Source organism: Micropterus salmoides, unplaced genomic scaffold, assembly GCF_014851395.1.
Source record: "Micropterus salmoides isolate LMB-PRFRI ecotype aquatic unplaced genomic scaffold, ASM1485139v1 Ms_hic_scaffold_17, whole genome shotgun sequence".
NCBI classification, from domain to species: Eukaryota; Metazoa; Chordata; class Actinopteri; order Centrarchiformes; family Centrarchidae; genus Micropterus; species Micropterus salmoides.
Genome location: NW_024040817.1, coordinates 20,385,874 through 20,402,925, shown reverse-complemented (window position 1 = coordinate 20,402,925; position 17,052 = coordinate 20,385,874). Strand labels below are relative to the sequence as shown.

The window sequence follows — 17,052 nt, the reverse complement described above, 5'->3', positions numbered from 1 at the left end:
TTGAGGCATTCACCAACTTTCTCAGTTGCCTTTAACAGTCTGTATAGGCCTATTGTTTTCTATGTGAAGGGCTGGTCAGATTTCCTGCGAAAAGCAACTGTCTTACATAGGTTATGACGTTTATGTACGCAACATTACAGCAAATCATGTGAAACACAGTGTAATTTTGTGTTTTAGTTGGTTTAAACTAGATAATGTGAGCTTGCCTGCAATGATATCTGTGATAACTTTCATCGACCACTTGATCAATACAACAAAATTCAAATACGGCAGGAGGGAACAAAGATGAAGAGAATAAATGAGTGATGAATAACGTTAGTAGTGTAACTTAGGCGGTGTAGCACAGGCACAACCTGGAGGAGGAACTAGTCTAAATGACTGTATTAGTATAATATTATAACATTAAGTTAAAAGTACATTGTTAACTTAATAGTAAACTGTAAGTTTGATATTAATATATTCATTATGTTCAATATAATTTCATATAATAGTATATAACTTACCATTAGTGTAATATTAATTCAAATTACAGCTGTTTAAGTTTGAGGTTGTTGTTTTTTTCATTAACTTTGTGCAAGAAAAATGCTCTAGGCTACATGATAGTCTCCAACCTTGATTTTAGGCAGGCTACTAACTCGTCAATAATCATAACCGTTTATGCAGAACATTGAGTTCAACATTTATAAAGTTTGTTGCAGCACATCAAACTTTTTTATTAAAATCCCGCTCCATCCAGGCTGTGACTGATCTGTGCAAAAAAGTGACATTAACAAGAGCATCGGCTTTATGAGAAGTTCAACGTGTTTCAATAAAAGGCAGAGATTTAGCTAAATAGCCGGCTAACGTTAGCCAAACCCACACGCTCCTTGAATTTTCCCTGTTGTTCTGTCTTTGCGATTCAGCTTCTTGCAGCGCATCTCACTCTTGTTTTTCAGCGACCGGCCAACCGGGTTAATCCCGTTACTCCTGATCGCCACTCCGACTATGTTTTGGACGATTAACGTTGCGGGTCCGGCAGGGTGGGAGATTACGGTCGGTTGTACTCGTAAATCATTTTCCGGTTCGCACGGATCTATTTTTATGGAGCGTTTAAGAGTGAAATAGGCGCTCGGTAGATCCCCGCGCCTAACGTGAGCCTACAGAAAGGAATCACAGTCGCTACTCTCTCCCTGTCTAGTATTTTTGGCTACGCATTATAAATAAATACGTTCACCTACACTTTTAGCAAACAAACTTTTGGACAAACAGGATTTTCACATTGAAAAAAATATCTTCAAAATGTAATACCTTAATTAAGACTTTTAAATATTTTTTAATGGCCTTAATTTTCGCAACATTGATTTATTACCTTTTAAGACTTTTTGAGACCCCGCGGACACCCTGGGTTAGTTCATGACTTCTGGGTAACCATAGTAACTCTCCAGCTCGGCGAAGATGTCGTTTGGGTTTTTGCAACTGAGGTTGCAGAAGCAAGCCTGGATCCACATCATCTTCCAGGTGAATCCTGTCCCGTTAGGACACTCGAAATCTACGTCGATGGTTTTGGACTTGTAGGGGATGCAGCAGCGCTCGTCTGTGCAGACGCCGCAGTATTTGGGCCTGTACTGCTTCTTGCTGGTGCAGCCAGAGATGGTAAAGTTGGAGGGCTGTTCTTCTCTGTAGATGTTCAGACATTTCTTTCCCGGCTGAGGAAGGAAGGAAGTGGAAAGTATGTAAAGTCTGGGATCCTTTTTTGCAATCATTGTTTGACCGCTTAAGATATTAAACAGAATTAATACCTTGATGTGTTTGGTGATATCGACCTCACAGGGCCGTAGGTTGCAAAGCCGAGACTCTTTGACCAGCTCACACTGCTCGTTGGCGTTAGAGATCCTCATGGACAGGCTGCGGCCACAGGTCTTTGAGCAGGGGCTCCATGAGGTAGTCTGGGTAATGCAGTTCTTGTGCCAGTTGGTCTCAGCGGGGGAAACTGGATCAACACAGAGAAGTGAGGTAAAGTGACACATCTTGTGTCTATTCAAAACTTTTAGTCAGTGCCAACTTGTCAAGATGTCAAAAAGCCCTGATAACTGTTTAAAAGGTTTTTAGACACCTGCTGATAATACAGAATGGGAGTTGTGTACACATCCGATCTCTATGTTTCGACATTTTCAGTATTTTGTTAACATTTATCTTTTGGAGCTATAATCCAAACTTCACAGTCCTGTGCAACATATTTGATGCACATTGTCTTCAGAGGGTCATGCCTTGGTTCCATTGTTAACATTTTTATTGAAGACCAGTTCCCAGTTCGTCCTACATTCGTGATATTTTACACTGCATCCCTTCCACTACCTGAATCTTTAAGTGGTGTTTGCCTAGTAATCTGGTTCTGATCAGTGTCCTTATGCAACACAAAGAGATCTTCCTTCACATTTTTCCCTCCGTAATGCTGCTGCACTAAATGACTGGAAACTGGACATGACCCAAAAACAGTGTGAGTGCTTCCTCAGGAAAGGAATGGTCCGTCCCTGCACACACACACACACACACACACACACCTCACTCAACTCACACAACTACAGACTTTCGACTGCCAATTTCAAACACACCTGCTGCTATGCTATTTATCAAATCCAACCTTATCCACCCACTGTTGGAAAAACAATATATTGGCAATTTCTTCTATAACACAGTGTACTCAGATTGAATTAGCACTAATTTACAATCATAAATATCCAAAGAGTTGAAACCATATGAAGTCACTAAGGAGTTTTGGTATCTTACAACATTTTGTTTTTTTACTGTACATGATCACAGGTGTTCTTTTCAAGCCTCCTGAACCTGCATATAACCATGCCTACAAAGCAATGACAATGACGATTTCTTTAAAAAGTCATTCCCCAGTTTATTCCCTAGCATTCCCTAGTTTTGTGTGATCTTGTATAATACCTGAAGCATTTCCTTTGATTTTGCTTGTCTCAATGTCTTCAGACTCAACCGTGAACTGTGTTGCATGTCAGTGAGCTGGAAGGAAATTAGGGGGTTTGGCAAGTGCTACTGGGAATTGAAAAAACAATCCAAGGAGAGTTTGCAAGATAAAGCCCAACTTTAAGCAACAGAGAATACTAACACCCCTAGTATTATATCCATCACGTCCTACCCTCTATTGCATGTCGCGGTGCCGTCTTGCGCCCTCTCTTTGGTTCATCACAAATCCATTTCTCACAGCATTGTCCCCGGACTTTGACCCGTCGTGGGGTCTGGCACCACATTCTCGGAGGCTGGGACTCTGTGCACAGTGCCACGCATCCAATGGCACCGTTCACACACACACACTGGTATTTACAGCTAGGCTTGAAGCTCTGCCCGTTGCGGTAGATCACGCCATCATGCTCACAGCCTGTTCCCACCATATCTGGCACAGACAAACAACAAGCAGTCAATTATTATAGAGACATGCATGGCAAACAGCAAACACTTGGACGCTGTATTAATGTACTTGCATTTATAATCCAAATAGTTCTTAGAAGTAAACATCTGTGATTTTGTAGGATATATGATGTTGTGGATTGCCACTTATCACACAATAACAATCAAAACCTCATCTATGTAAAACAGATCTATTGAATCACTACTTTAAACATATTGTATTACAATTACAGTTTGAACAGAATAATATTAATATTAAAAGCAATTTTTTTGCATGTCCAGGAGTATTTTATTTCCCATGTGTAAATACTCCCAAAACTCAGGCTTTTGATCACTTCAAGTCACTTCAATATGTGGTTTGTAATATGACATTTGTGGACATGCAACTGTTGTCACTGTATCTGTATCAAAATGTCTCATGCAACTACAAACTCCTAAAACAACAAACAAAAATCAGAGAAAGTGAAAGAATCCACGCCTCCTGCTGCTTGTGGTATCAATCAGACAACATTAAAATGCATCAGTATTCACATTACATCAAAACTGGTTATACTAATAACCAGTTTTGATGTAGAAAACACCTGCTCTGTTCAAATCTGGTCACTTGCAGTTGGTACTGCGGTGTGGACAGTGAAGTTAAAATACAACATCAGAAAACAAGCAAAAACTTTTCCTGCTGTGTGAAAACTCTGCTTTGTTTTGTCGGTTTTGGTGAGTGACACTTACATGCACACACTCCTTTTTCGTACCTAGGCATGTCCGAGCTGTAGTCACAGTACAGTCCCTTGTGGTAATCGCATGTGTCTGCCTCATTGCACACCTCGCCCACCTGCCGGGCACAGGCCTTGCAGCAGTCACAGCCGTCCATGAGGAGGCTGACGCCCGGCGGACAGGTAGGGTTGACCCTGGGACACTCGCAGGGCCACTTACAGTACTGTGTCCGGTTGTACAGGTCAGCGGCTGGGGACGTGACGGCTGTGGCAGGTGGCATGGCAGTGGAATTCTGGGAGTAGGCCTGGAGAGACGAAAGTGGATGAATTAAGCCTAAAATACAAGCAACAACTTTCTTAAAAGCAAATGCAGTTTAGTGCAACATGATGTGCAGTTCATATTTATAGCCATTTCACTCCAGTATGGTGTTTTTGTTCACAGTATGCCCAATTATCTGTACCATCATGAATGAGACTTCATTACATTGAATATATAATACAAGCATTTCCCACGCAATGTCATAGGCGTCAGCGGCTACTCTTTGTCTGTGTTTGTGCAAAATCAAAATGCTGTCTTTTATTACATGAAAGATATTTGACACCCTGTGGCGAGGCAATATTCTTAATCCTTAATCCTGAATTCTTTCATATCCAGCCCTCTTTGGTAACCCTGTCTTAGAAAGGTCTGAAACACCTCTGATTCACTGCCTACACGGGTGAAATACATGGCAGCTTGCCCATGTCTGATCATGCTGTGCAATAAATCAAATAACACTATAAAAATTAATGTAACACCCAGCAGAGATAATCTCATTAAATCAATGACAATGTCTTGTATGTGCTTAACACTCTGGAAGAGTTCCATCATCATATTTCAAATCTACAGCTACAAACAGATCCAAAAACCTGCCAATGAAACCTAATCAGTGTGACTCTTACAAGCTGCTCTGTGAAGCCAAGATCACACAGTAAAGAGCTCTGCAGCCCTTAAAAACAGATGTTCTCACTGAAATGGGCCACATGAGCCATATTAACAGCATAACACTTGGAGGTTAGTTTTGGATGGTGGATGCGTGAGTCTCAGCAGAGGAAACATTCTGACAACAAACATCACTTTTTAGAGGCCAAAAATTTAATTTGGCTTGTTCTGAGGACACAGTGTGCTTGAGAAAATGCCAGAACATTTGTTTTCGGGTCATTGTTCAGTGAGTGAGACAGAGATTTTTTTAGTCAAAGAAAAGTTGCATTATGTTTCTGCTACAAATACGTCCTTACAACTTAAATGGATTTGTTTGGCAAAAATGGAGAATATGTCAACTTTCATTCAACTCACATGCAGGAATAATTAAAATCATGAAGGGTTAGAGTTAAGACGCTTTTAAGCTGTAACAGACACTATGTCTATCTTAATTGCCTCACTTTTGACTGTTTTAGGGAGGCAAACAATGCACTGGAAGTCCAATATCGTCTGTATACCCATAAATTATAATATCATCCATATGCTTGGAACAGCAGAGCACTGCACTTTGGTAAGGAGCTCCTGACACAGTTGCACACAGTTATTTGTGAGGAAACATGCTCAATCATCTTATGCAAGCCCTACCCATTGTCACATACCTGAGCTGGTTCTCTGCACTTCAATTAAATTATGGATATATTAATAACTGCTGTGCACAGTGTTGAAAGCTAATGCAGATAAATGAGTTTCAATCATGGCCGTGCCACTAAGCCATTCCTCAGAAGAGTTCATTTAGCCCCCAGCTATCAGGCTAATTTACAGAGAACATACATACAAAACAGCTCAAAACCTGTCCATCACTTGGAAAACATGGAGTAAGCCTAATGCAATCATCATCCTGAAATTGTTCATCTGAGCTGACTAACTTCAGCATAATTTTATTTGAAAAGAATTTAATCACTCGAAGGAAAGGGCAGAGTAACAGCACTAAATGAGTTAGAGAAACAGATTTTTAATAGAATGTGAGCAGGACTACCAGAAGAGAAAGACAGTCAAAGAAGTTGGTGATCTCAAAATATTCAGATTTAATCAATTTAAAATATTAGTGACACACCTATTCAGTCATGTCTTTGAATGTTCTCCAGTGTGACCTCAAATAGCTGTCATGTTTTGGTGATGGCCAGTTAATGAAAACGGTGTTTTCTCTGTTGTAAGAAGTGGCAAGGACCAAAAAACAACACTTTCCCCACAAAATACCAAGGGGCAATGGACAAACTGTCACTTGGGCATTGTTTACTTAAATTGTCCCCCAACAGCTTGTGACATTTAAGCAAGGGAACGTGGTTTTAAACATCTGAAAACATATTCATACTTTAAAAGATGCTATGAAAGCAAGAAGAATGCATTTCATTACATAATCAGCTAAAATTATGACAATAACATCCCATGTGATATAATGTATTAATATGACCCAATTTTAATATTTAACATTTTATCAAAATAAAACCATTTGGTGGGACATTTTAGTACGCAGTTCCTAACTCTTTTGGCAATAACTACATTAATAATTTTTTCAGTTGCTAAATGGCTTTAAAAGGTATCTGAGCAAAACTAAGAAGAAGAAAACTAAGAAGACTGCAATTTTCTGTAATGAATAATAGAATAGTCCAACACATTATGACACACTGAAAAGTTTTTTTTAACTTTACCCAAGCATCCAGTTTCCTAAAGCTGACTGATAGATAGATAGATAATGTACAAGCGTGGAAATGGATGTCATTGATTAAGCCGTTAAAAAAAGCTGTTTCCCACATAACCACGAGGTGGCATTAAAACATAACAAAAGCTGGAAAGTGAAGCTGCAGTGAGGCAGCAGCCAGCATCTCTCACCCCGGGATGATTGATGAAAAAAAATTGACTTCTTTCCAGAGATATTTAGAGGGAATATTCAGGTCAGTCAGTGTATTCAATCAAGCCTACCCATTTCCAAGTTAAGAACACTTCCCATTGTCAGTCAGCAGACACTTATCTTTTGAGGCCACATCTACATGAGTAGGCTAACAATGGAAACCCGCTTATACGTGGAAGGATGACAGTACGATTATATTAGGCTCTAATAAGAGGACAAAGAGTAAGTCACAATAAGGTCCCTTTGGATTCATAATTAAACATTTAGTAGGCTAGTATGCTTCTTACAGGGATAGCACAATCATTTCAGTCACTAAAACTTACTGTGAAGTACTACAAACACATTGGAAGTTCCTATAAGAGGTTTAAAGTAGCTTTTCTTGGTGTAATATGGACATTGACAGGCTACTATTAAATGAGCGATAAAGATGCATATTTTTAGAGTAATATTAATTCACCTCACTGCTCCTCAGAATCCTGAAAGTCACACTATAGTAGCCTATGCTGCTTGCATTAATATTATTTATCTATCCTCCATCCCACCTGTTGAATCCCGGCTGCAGTTAGAATCCACAACAGGAGCCAACTCATCACTGGTGAGGAACTGCAAATGCATTGAATCCAGAATTAGTCCCGTCCTAAACGCTCAACTCGCCGCTCTCCACAGGTGTGCTACATCCTCTTCCCGTCGCTGTCATCTCTGTGCGCCTCTGTCTGCGTCCGGACCGGGGCTGACCGAGCCTGTTAAAGACTCCGGGTTGACGTAAGGTCTGAAAGGACGAGCCCCGCATTCTTCTGAAACGGGACGGTTTCTCCTCTCCACTCTCACCCGATCCTCCTCCTCACAGCACTGGCAGCCCCGGTGGTTTGGGCGTGTCTGGAAACCCAGAGACACTCGGGGCCATGCAGAGGTCCCTCTGACACTTGAGTTACTGTTGCTTCATTTAAGATTAAAGGGCAGGTCCAGATGTGTTTTTCTTGTCTATCTTAAAACAACACTCACATGCCTGGCCTATTATGTACATTAAAAGATGTATCCTCTCCATGCTGTGAGAGATTCTTTCCTGACAGAACTTCAAGTGAGAGGAGGCAGAATCCACAGTCCTCATTCTGTGCCAAAATACAGTGGATAGAAAAAGTATACACACCCCTGTTAAAATACAAAGTTCTTGTGATGTAAAATAAAGAAACATAGATAAATCAGAACTTTTTCCACCTTTAATGTGAACAATTCAATTATAAATAAAAAAATAAAAACCTTACAATAACCTTACAGTCTCAGTTATTCACATTACTGTTTTTTAGTGCAAAATTCCCCCTTCCCTCAGATAACAGCGACCAAAAAGTCTTTATGAGGGCACTGAATGTGTACACTGTGACATCTTCAGATCAAATTGTCACAGTGGGCTTGATGCACAGTGGGCTTGTGAAGTGATGGTCTTGCACACGCTGTATTTGGTTTAGATGCATGATATAACTATAAAATCTGAGCCAAAGATGCTACTTCTTCAACTTTTGTTTACTGTATTGTAGTGCGCTGAAGTGCAATGTGCATCTTAGTTTGTGCTTGTTGCTTTGGGATCGTTACTCTCCAATCAAGCCCCAAATAGTCACTAATGTTTCATTTAACAGCATCTCACCCTACCTCACCTCATTTGATCTGATCTTATCTTTAATAATAATAATAATAATAATAATAATAATAATAAATTTTATTTATAATGCACTTTACATTTCAGGGAAATCTCTCTCTATGCACATGATGGCCTCTTGCTCAAATGGCTCGGCCCTAGCTGGGCCAATCGTGATCTGAACTGCACACAATATTGTTGAAAAGATGATTTGCTTTCACAAGAAGTGAATAAATACACCCTAAAGGTTGCCACCTCCTACATAGAGTACCTATTTTAAGGCTGACGGCTGTGTCTGGCTCACAGATGTTCAGTTTAAATCAATGATGTCATCAATCTCAGTCAAGTCTGCTACTCTGCTTTCCTTTCATTTTCCTGGAAATTTGAACGTTTCTCTGAAACGACGCAGACAAGGGCCAAAATAATTCCACTTTACACTGCTATTCAACCATATGGAAAACATCTTTTATTTCGGTTATGCAGGACCTCGTGTGTCACCGGTCTGCTCATGAAAATATCACTGAAAACTCGCTCCGTAGGCAACAGAGAGAGAGAGAGAAAGAATGATAGATCAGAAATGAGCACTTTGTCAAGGAGCAAGGTGCCCCACGTCTGAACCCCTATTATTTACAGGCAGATCTCTTATCCCTGTCAGACAGCTGTCAGCCTCTGAGCTGATCTGAGCAGTGCTTCTCTCTCTGCTCTTTCCCGGGACAACCCATCCCCTCCACAGCACAATGTACCCACTCTCTCCACCTCTGCTGCCCTCTTTCTTTCTCCCACATCAATCCATTTCCATCCACCTCAATTCAGTTCAGTTCATTGGTATATTTGTTACATTTTTATTCTATGCAACTTATGCTTTAGTAAGTCTACAGTAAGTGTTCCTATTGTAATGCTTTTGATGATTTCCCATGAATGCAAACTATGATTAAAGACAAAAAACACAATATATATCATACCAGAATATATCGCAGGTGGATGTGCACATTAAAAAAAACATATGGGTTATTTATAAGTTGTTGTGAAATGAAAAACAAACAAATTAAGATGGACTGATCAGATCAGTAACAGATCAGTTCAAAGGCCAGTTCACTCATTTTGAGACAATCAGAAGCTGTTCTGTCATTTTGTATAAATCTTCATTTCACTTTCCCTTACTCACTTTCAGTCCATCCCTTTCTTTCTCTTTTTAATCCTCTAACCTTTCTCTGCTTCACACAATATCCTCCACTGAAACAATACATGTCAGCATCTGTCCTCCATTTTCTGGTCTGATTCGATAGCTTAACTGTGGAGCTTTACATGGACCTACAGAATGCATCATTAGATGACGTTAATCAAAGCACAGCTTGACGTTAATCAAAGCACAGCTGCGTGCCAACTTGTCTGTGTTCTTCATGTGTCTGTTGCGGTGCATGTGCAGAAAAAAAATTCCCATAATGAAAGCCAAGTCTGAGGCGACTACTGCTTTGCTCTCACTTGAAGTGGATGTAGAGCTCTGTTTAAAAAAGCAAGTCATTAATTAATTTATTGTCTTAAAGCAATAGTTAGACATAATACATTCATTTGGTTCTTGCCAAGAACTACTACTACTACTCTCATTGTTATCGTCAGCTGTGCCACCTCCTCAGCTCTTTGTGTTTCTTGTTTGTCCCCTGTCTGTCTTCTCCGTATGTGTGTTGTCTGGATGTGGGACTCTTGTCCTCCTCTCTCGCTGTCTAATCACCTGCACACCTGAGACTCATTCCAGCAATCAAGCCATGTAGTATTTTTATGTTAAAATAGAAGCTTAAAAATCATTTTGATAGTACACTGACTTGAAATAGGGTGAAAGGCGTCTCTATCATTGCCTCGCTTGGAATTGGGACGATGTAACATCCCGGACAAGAGCAAATATTGGACTGGCTTTTACTCGTTGGTGTGAGCTAAAAGAGCTGAAAGGGTGCAGGACAGATACTGAGCTGGCCTTCTTGCTGCGGGATTAGTAAGCAATACATTATTAGCTGGCTTGCTGTGTCTTGTGTTGTTACACTTGCTTGATGTTTGCCTTGTGTTGTTAGCATACTTACTATGTAACACACTCGGACATCCGTAACATTAATGTAAGCGCTCTTTTATCAGTTGCTTGCCAGCCAAGTTTCAAGCAACATATACTGGTGCTCATGGAGAGCGGCGCCGGTGTTGAGCCAGCAAAGTATTGCCTGAAAAGGCGCTAGATTAGATATTGCAATATGTTTTAGAAAATGTCAGACTATTCCTTTCATCCTCTTCTGGCCTTGAGAATTTAATTCATATTAATGGTGAGCTTAAAGTCTTCACATGATTTGCATAAACTGAAAGTCAGGGTAGAAACATGCAATCTGCACACGAATGGGATCAAACCTCAGGTCACCAATGTTAATCACTGACCCACTACCTTACCCTATATTGGCAAGAGCACCCCTGGACCCTTTGGTCGCACCACATTCCCGTATGTGAGGCAGAATGAAACACACATCCCATGAGAGTGAAGGAGCCACTAAAGCTCTCCAGGTATAAAAGTGTCATAGATGGCCTGATTACAGGAGCTGACCATCTATGATTTAAGTCTTGCATAGCGGGTCAAACTGAAAATCCCCTCATTAAAATCCTCTCAACTCACAGAGAAACCTTGAAGTTAAACCATGTTTTGGAAATCTTCAAGCTTCAAAGTCAAGTGAAGTTGGTAATCCTCCTTAGAGTTCTCCCACTCTAAGGAGTTTTTTCACAGCACACCATGAGTGTGGGAAAATTTTCAGAACATCACATCACTCCTTTCCCGCTAGTGGCCTCATAATAGTCTGTAAACTGCTTAGAACAGCACAGTGTGTTTTCTCTGCAGCTTGAAATGGCTCAAGTTCAGAAAAATCAATCTTTCTGTAAATAATACAGACTGTGGGAAGTTCGAAAGTTAAAGCTGGGGTAGGAAATGTACTATAATTGGTGATATTCTCTTTAGATCCCAACAGCAACCAATAAAATCAAATGCTCTGACACAAAAATTTAGTAATTAATTCACTTTAATTAAATTAATTGTGCATGAAAATGTGTTTTGAGGAGTGGCTTTGGAGGGAGGCCTTAAGTGGGGGGATGAGATTTTTTTCAGTTGGATACGCATAAGCAAGAGACAGCTAGATTTTAGTTTAGGTTAGTTTAGATTAGCATAAACTGGAAACGGGGAAGCAGCTAGCATGGCTCCATTTGAGAACGGATCCGATTTGCAAACAAAATCCAACTGCCAGCACCTCTGAAGCTCAATAATTAAAACATTCTATCACGTTATAACTCAACATGTCATTTTTATACTTCTGGTAGGTGGATTTTGTTAGCATCAAACAGAGCCATACTAGTTGTTTTCCCCTGTACATTTATATCACTTCATGTTTACCATACAACATGAACATAGCAATCTTCTCATCTAAATAACAGCAAGAGAGTGTGTTTTTGTATTTCCCCAACTCTCAAAGTATTCTTGAAAACTTGATTGAACTTTGTGAGCCATATGCTTAAACTATATGAGGGGCTTGTTTGTTTGTGTGTATCTGTATGTGTGTGTGTGTGACAGAGAAAGGGCATGGCAGACTGCGCTCAGACCAGTCCAGTAATTATACTGTCTTTATATAGCTGTGGTTTAAAACTCATGGACTGAGGAAAACATCTGCTGTGCTCCACAAATTCAAGAGTCCTGCATGAACTCAAAGCACATTAATAGTAAGCGATTCCTCACATAGCTCACTGTGTTGTAGGCATCTGTCATCATGGTTTACCACTTAATACTGCATTATTGATGGATTTAAACCTAGAATATTGTTGGCCTGGTAAAACAAACAGCGCACAATACGAGTTAAAAAAATGTCAGTCAGCTATTTAAACTTTTGATTTATTACATAAATAAAGCAATTTGTTTGGTGTACAATGCATACCTGATGAGAATATATATTAATAATTAATGGATTACTCCTCTTACAGATTGCGGCAAATTATCCTCCACCTTTATTAATTTAGCTGTTTGCTGTTAATTGGAAAATCTGAACACATCAAGAAAACATTTAATCATGGCCTGCCAAAAACCATTTTAGTTTCAGGTCCAATGCTGTTGGCTCTCTTTTTAAGAAACGTAGTGTGTTGTACACACGCACACACACACACACACACACACACACACACACACACTCAATTACTGAATGTGCAAATACATGCAGACATTTTCACATACAAGTACACATACCAGGGGCTGAAAGCAGAACAATAATTTGCCTATGATTAAAATGATTTATACCAAGGACTTTTAATGTCCATCATTATTCTCTCCGAACAGCTTATTTCCACTGGCTGCCAACAAGGCCAGATTTATAACTCTGGTGAAATATTTTTGTCTTTTCCTATCAAAGACCTGCTTTAATATCTCCTCCAGTGCAAATTGCACTGTATTTTTGTAGATATGATTTTACACAACACAAATGTATAAATACATGTTTTGGGCAGTGAGATATTTGTGTATATTTTTTTTACAGATCTCCATAGGACACATTGGACAAAATTCCACAAATGTGTAAAAAGGAAGTTACAAATGTAACATGCCCCACAAATTAACAGAAAGCAATCTGCAAATGTGCAAAAACTGTTTTGTGTGTAGAAGTCACCCTGTGTTTTTGTGGATATGATTTTACACATCATCCTTTGGACCCACCATCCATCGGATAATCCACAGGGGTCGGGTGCGCTGCCACATAGGTGGCAGTGAAGGTCAGGGGCCTCGATGGACCAGACCCGGGCGGCAGAGGCTAGCTCTGGGGACGTGGAACGTCACCTCTCTGTGGGGGAAGGAGCCGGAACTTGTGCGGGAGATGGAGCGCTACCAATTAGATCTGGTGGGGCTGACCTCCACGCACAGTCTCGGTTCTGGAACCGTACTCCTTGATAGGGGATGGACCCTATTCTTCTCTGGAGTTGCTCAAGGTGTGAGGCGGCAGGCGGGTGTGGGGATACGCTACGTTGGAGTTTACTCCGGTGAACGAGAGGGTACCCTCCCTACGCCTTCGGGTAGTGGGGGGGGAAACTCTGACTGTTGTTTGTGCATATGCACAAAACAGCAGTTCGGAGTATTCGGCCTTCTTGGAGACCCTGAAAGGAGTTCTGTATGGGGCTCCAGTAGGGGACTCCATAGTTCTGCTGGGAGACTACTACGCACATGTGGGCAATGATGGAGATACCTGGAAAGGCGTGATCGGGAGGAATGGCCTCCCTGATCTGAACCCGAGTGTGTGTTGTTAGACTTCTGTGCTAGTCATGGATTGTCTATAACGAACACCATGTTCGAACATAATGATGCTCATAAGTGTACGTGGTACCAGAGCACCCTAGGTCGAAGATCAATGATCGATTTTGCAGTCGTTTCATCTGATTTGAGGCCGCATGTTTCGGACACTCGGGTGAAGAAAGGGTAAGCCCAAACGGGTAGTGCGGGTGAACTGCGAACGTCTGGAGGAGGCCCCTGTCCATGAGATCTTCATCTCAAAACTCCGGCGGAGCTTTTCTGGCATCCCTGTGGAGGTTGGGGACATTGAACATGAGTGGGCAATGTTCAAACCCTCTATTGCTGAAGCCGCAGTGGGAGGCTGTGGTCTCAAGGTCTTAGGTGCCTCAAGGGGGGGGTAACCCTTGAACACCGTGGTGGACACCGGTGGTCAGGGAAGCCGTACGACTGAAGAAGGAGGCCTTCTGGGATTTCTTTTCTCGGAGGACTCCGGAGGCGGTTGCAAGGTACCGACGGGCCCGAAGGGCTGCAGCCTCTGCTGTGGCAGATGCGAAGCAGAGGGTGTGGGAGAAGTTCAGAGAAGACATGGAGAAGGACTTTCGGTCGGCACCAAAGTGCTTCTGGAGAACTGTCCGCCATCTCAGGAGGGGGAAGCGGGGAACCGTCCAAGCTGTGTACAGTAAGGATGGGACCCTGTTGACCTCAACTGGGGAGGTAATTGGGCAGTGGAAGGAAAACTTTCAAGAACTCCTAAATCTGACTGACTCGCCCTCTCTAGTAGAGGCAGAGCTGGAGGCTGATGGGGGTTTCTCGTCAATTTCTCTGGAGGAAGTCACTGAGTTAGTCAAACAACTCCACAGTGGCAAAGCCCCAGGGATTGATGCTAAAAGCTTTGGGTGTGGAGGGGCTGTCTTGGATGACACGTCTCTTTAACATTGCGTGGAAGTCGGGTACGGCGCCCAAGGAGTGGCAGACTGGGGTGGTGGTTCCCCTGTTCAAAAAGGGGGACCAGAGAGTGTGTGCCAATTGCAGGGATATCACACTTCTCAGCCTCCCCGGAAAAGTCTACTCCAGGGTGCTGGAACGGAGGGTTCGGCAGATAGTCGAACCTCAGATCGAAGAGGAACAATGCGGTTTTTGTCCCGGTCATGGAACAACTGACCAGCTCTTTACTCTAACAAGAATCCTGGAGTGGGCTTGGGAGTATGCCCATCCAGTCTACATGTGCTTTCTAGATCTGGAGAAGGTGTATGACAGAGTCCCCCGGGAGATACTGTGGGAGGTGCTGCAGGAGTATGGGGTGAGGGGGGCCCTTCTCAGGGCTATCCAATCCCTGTACATCCAAAGTGAGAGCTGTGTCCGAGTACTCGGCAGTAAGCTGGATTCTTTCCAAGTGAGGGTTGGTCTGGACAGGATATTGAGGCGTAGTTGTGGCGAGGAGGGGCTGCGGTTCGGTGGGCTTGGGATTTCGTCACTGCTTTTTGCAGATGATGTGGTCCTGATGGCATCATCGGTCCGTGACCTCCAGCTCTCACTGGATCGGTTCGCAGCAGAGTGCGAAGATGAGGATTAGCACCTCTAAATCTGTGGCCATGGTTCTCAGCAGGAAACCGGTGGAGTGCCAACTCCAGGTAGGGAATGAGTCCTTAGCCCAAGTGAAGGAGTTCAAGTACCTCGGGGTCTTGTTCACGAGTGAGGGGAGATTGGAGCAGGAGATTGGCCGGAGAATCGGAGCAGTGGGGGCGGTATTGCACTCACTTTACCGCACCGTTGTGACGAAAAGAGAGCTGAGCCATAAGGCAGCTCGGCCATCTGCGAGGAGGAGTAGAGCCGCTGCTCCTTTGCGTTGAGAGGAGCCGGTTGAGATGGTTTGGGCATCTGGTAACGATGCCTCCTGTACACCTCCCTAGGGAGGTGTTCCAGGCACATTCAGCTGGGAGGAGGCCTCGGGGAAGACCCAGGACTAGGTGGAGAGATTATATCTCCACACTGGCCTGGGAATGCCTCGGGATCCTCCAGTCAGAGCTGGTTAATGTGGCTCAGGACAGAGAAGTTTGGAGTCCCCTGCTGGAGCTGCTGCCCCCGCGACTCGACCCCGGATAAGCGGATGAAGATGGACGGATGGAGGATGGATTTTACACATCACAAATGTAAAAATACATATTTGTAGATAGTGAAATATTTGCGCATCATAGTACACATTTGTGGATTGTTTTCTGTGGGTTACATACATTAAAGTCCAATAAAATCTTCCATAAAACCTAACCTAACCCCCCCGCCCCCCCAGAATTCCAGCACTAACACCAGGAGACAAAGGAAAGTTTAACAGAATATTTCAGTATTGTGTTTCATGTTATCAATTCAACATCTGTGTGAATGTAGCTTTGGTGTCCAGGTAACATAAACTGAAATTCCTCACCTCACATCAGCCTTATCCTGTGATTTAAGTCCAGGCTCAGACATGCCTCATGTGCTGGTACCGTGCCAACCTACAAGCATTATGCTGTACAGTGTGTGAGTGTGTATGCATGTGATAATGACAAGATGTGCAGTAGGATGTCAGTGCCTATGTGTGTATGTTTGAACATGTGTGCCAGAACCACACACTTCTCCAAAGTTTGTGGTTCACGTCTCATGAATTAAGGGGCAGCTGTACTGGAGCTCCTTGTCTGCCTCAAACAGAGTGTCTGCATCAAGCTGCTTTGTTCATTTGTTCAGCTTTTGGCTGGCGAGAGGTGACATGTAGATGTACAAAGCGAGGGATTTAGGATGCTGCGAGATCTGTTCTCAAGATCATGACTTTTGACAAAAGCTGTCTTTTGAAGCGTCTGTGTGTGGCTCAACACTTAAGCAGCCCAGTGAAACGTATACATTTCAGCTCAGTATGGCTTTGGCTGTAATTCAAACCAAACACTGGCTCGGGTTCCTTTTAGCTTTGTGTATAGTAAACACAAACATGGCTGTTGACAGATCTTTGTTATAAATGGCTCATTTGTTGAGTTCCTGGCATTTCTTAATTGCATGAGGCTAGCCCACTGTAGGAATGCTTTGTCTCAGCGTGTTCATCCTGGCTGACCTGCTATCTCTAAAGGCTTACCCTAACGATGTACAAAAGCTTCCACTTAAAGATGGATACACAGCAGAGAGATCAGGTCT

At 42.4% G+C, this 17,052-nt stretch overlaps 1 protein-coding gene across 1 annotated transcript; it reads right to left on the bottom strand.

The window, feature by feature from the left end:
- Nucleotides 1-627: 627 nt before the first annotated feature.
- Nucleotides 628-7,849, bottom strand: ccn4a (cellular communication network factor 4a). Its single transcript, XM_038725530.1, has 5 exons — nucleotides 7,531-7,849; nucleotides 4,138-4,426; nucleotides 3,143-3,397; nucleotides 1,779-1,969; nucleotides 628-1,685 (listed from the first exon to the last, which is right to left on the bottom strand). The coding sequence occupies exons 1-5, from the start codon at nucleotides 7,576-7,578 to the stop codon at nucleotides 1,386-1,388; spliced, it is 1,083 nt and encodes a 360-aa protein (XP_038581458.1). The 5' UTR covers nucleotides 7,579-7,849; the 3' UTR covers nucleotides 628-1,385.
- Between the last annotated feature and the right edge of the window lie 9,203 nt (nucleotides 7,850-17,052).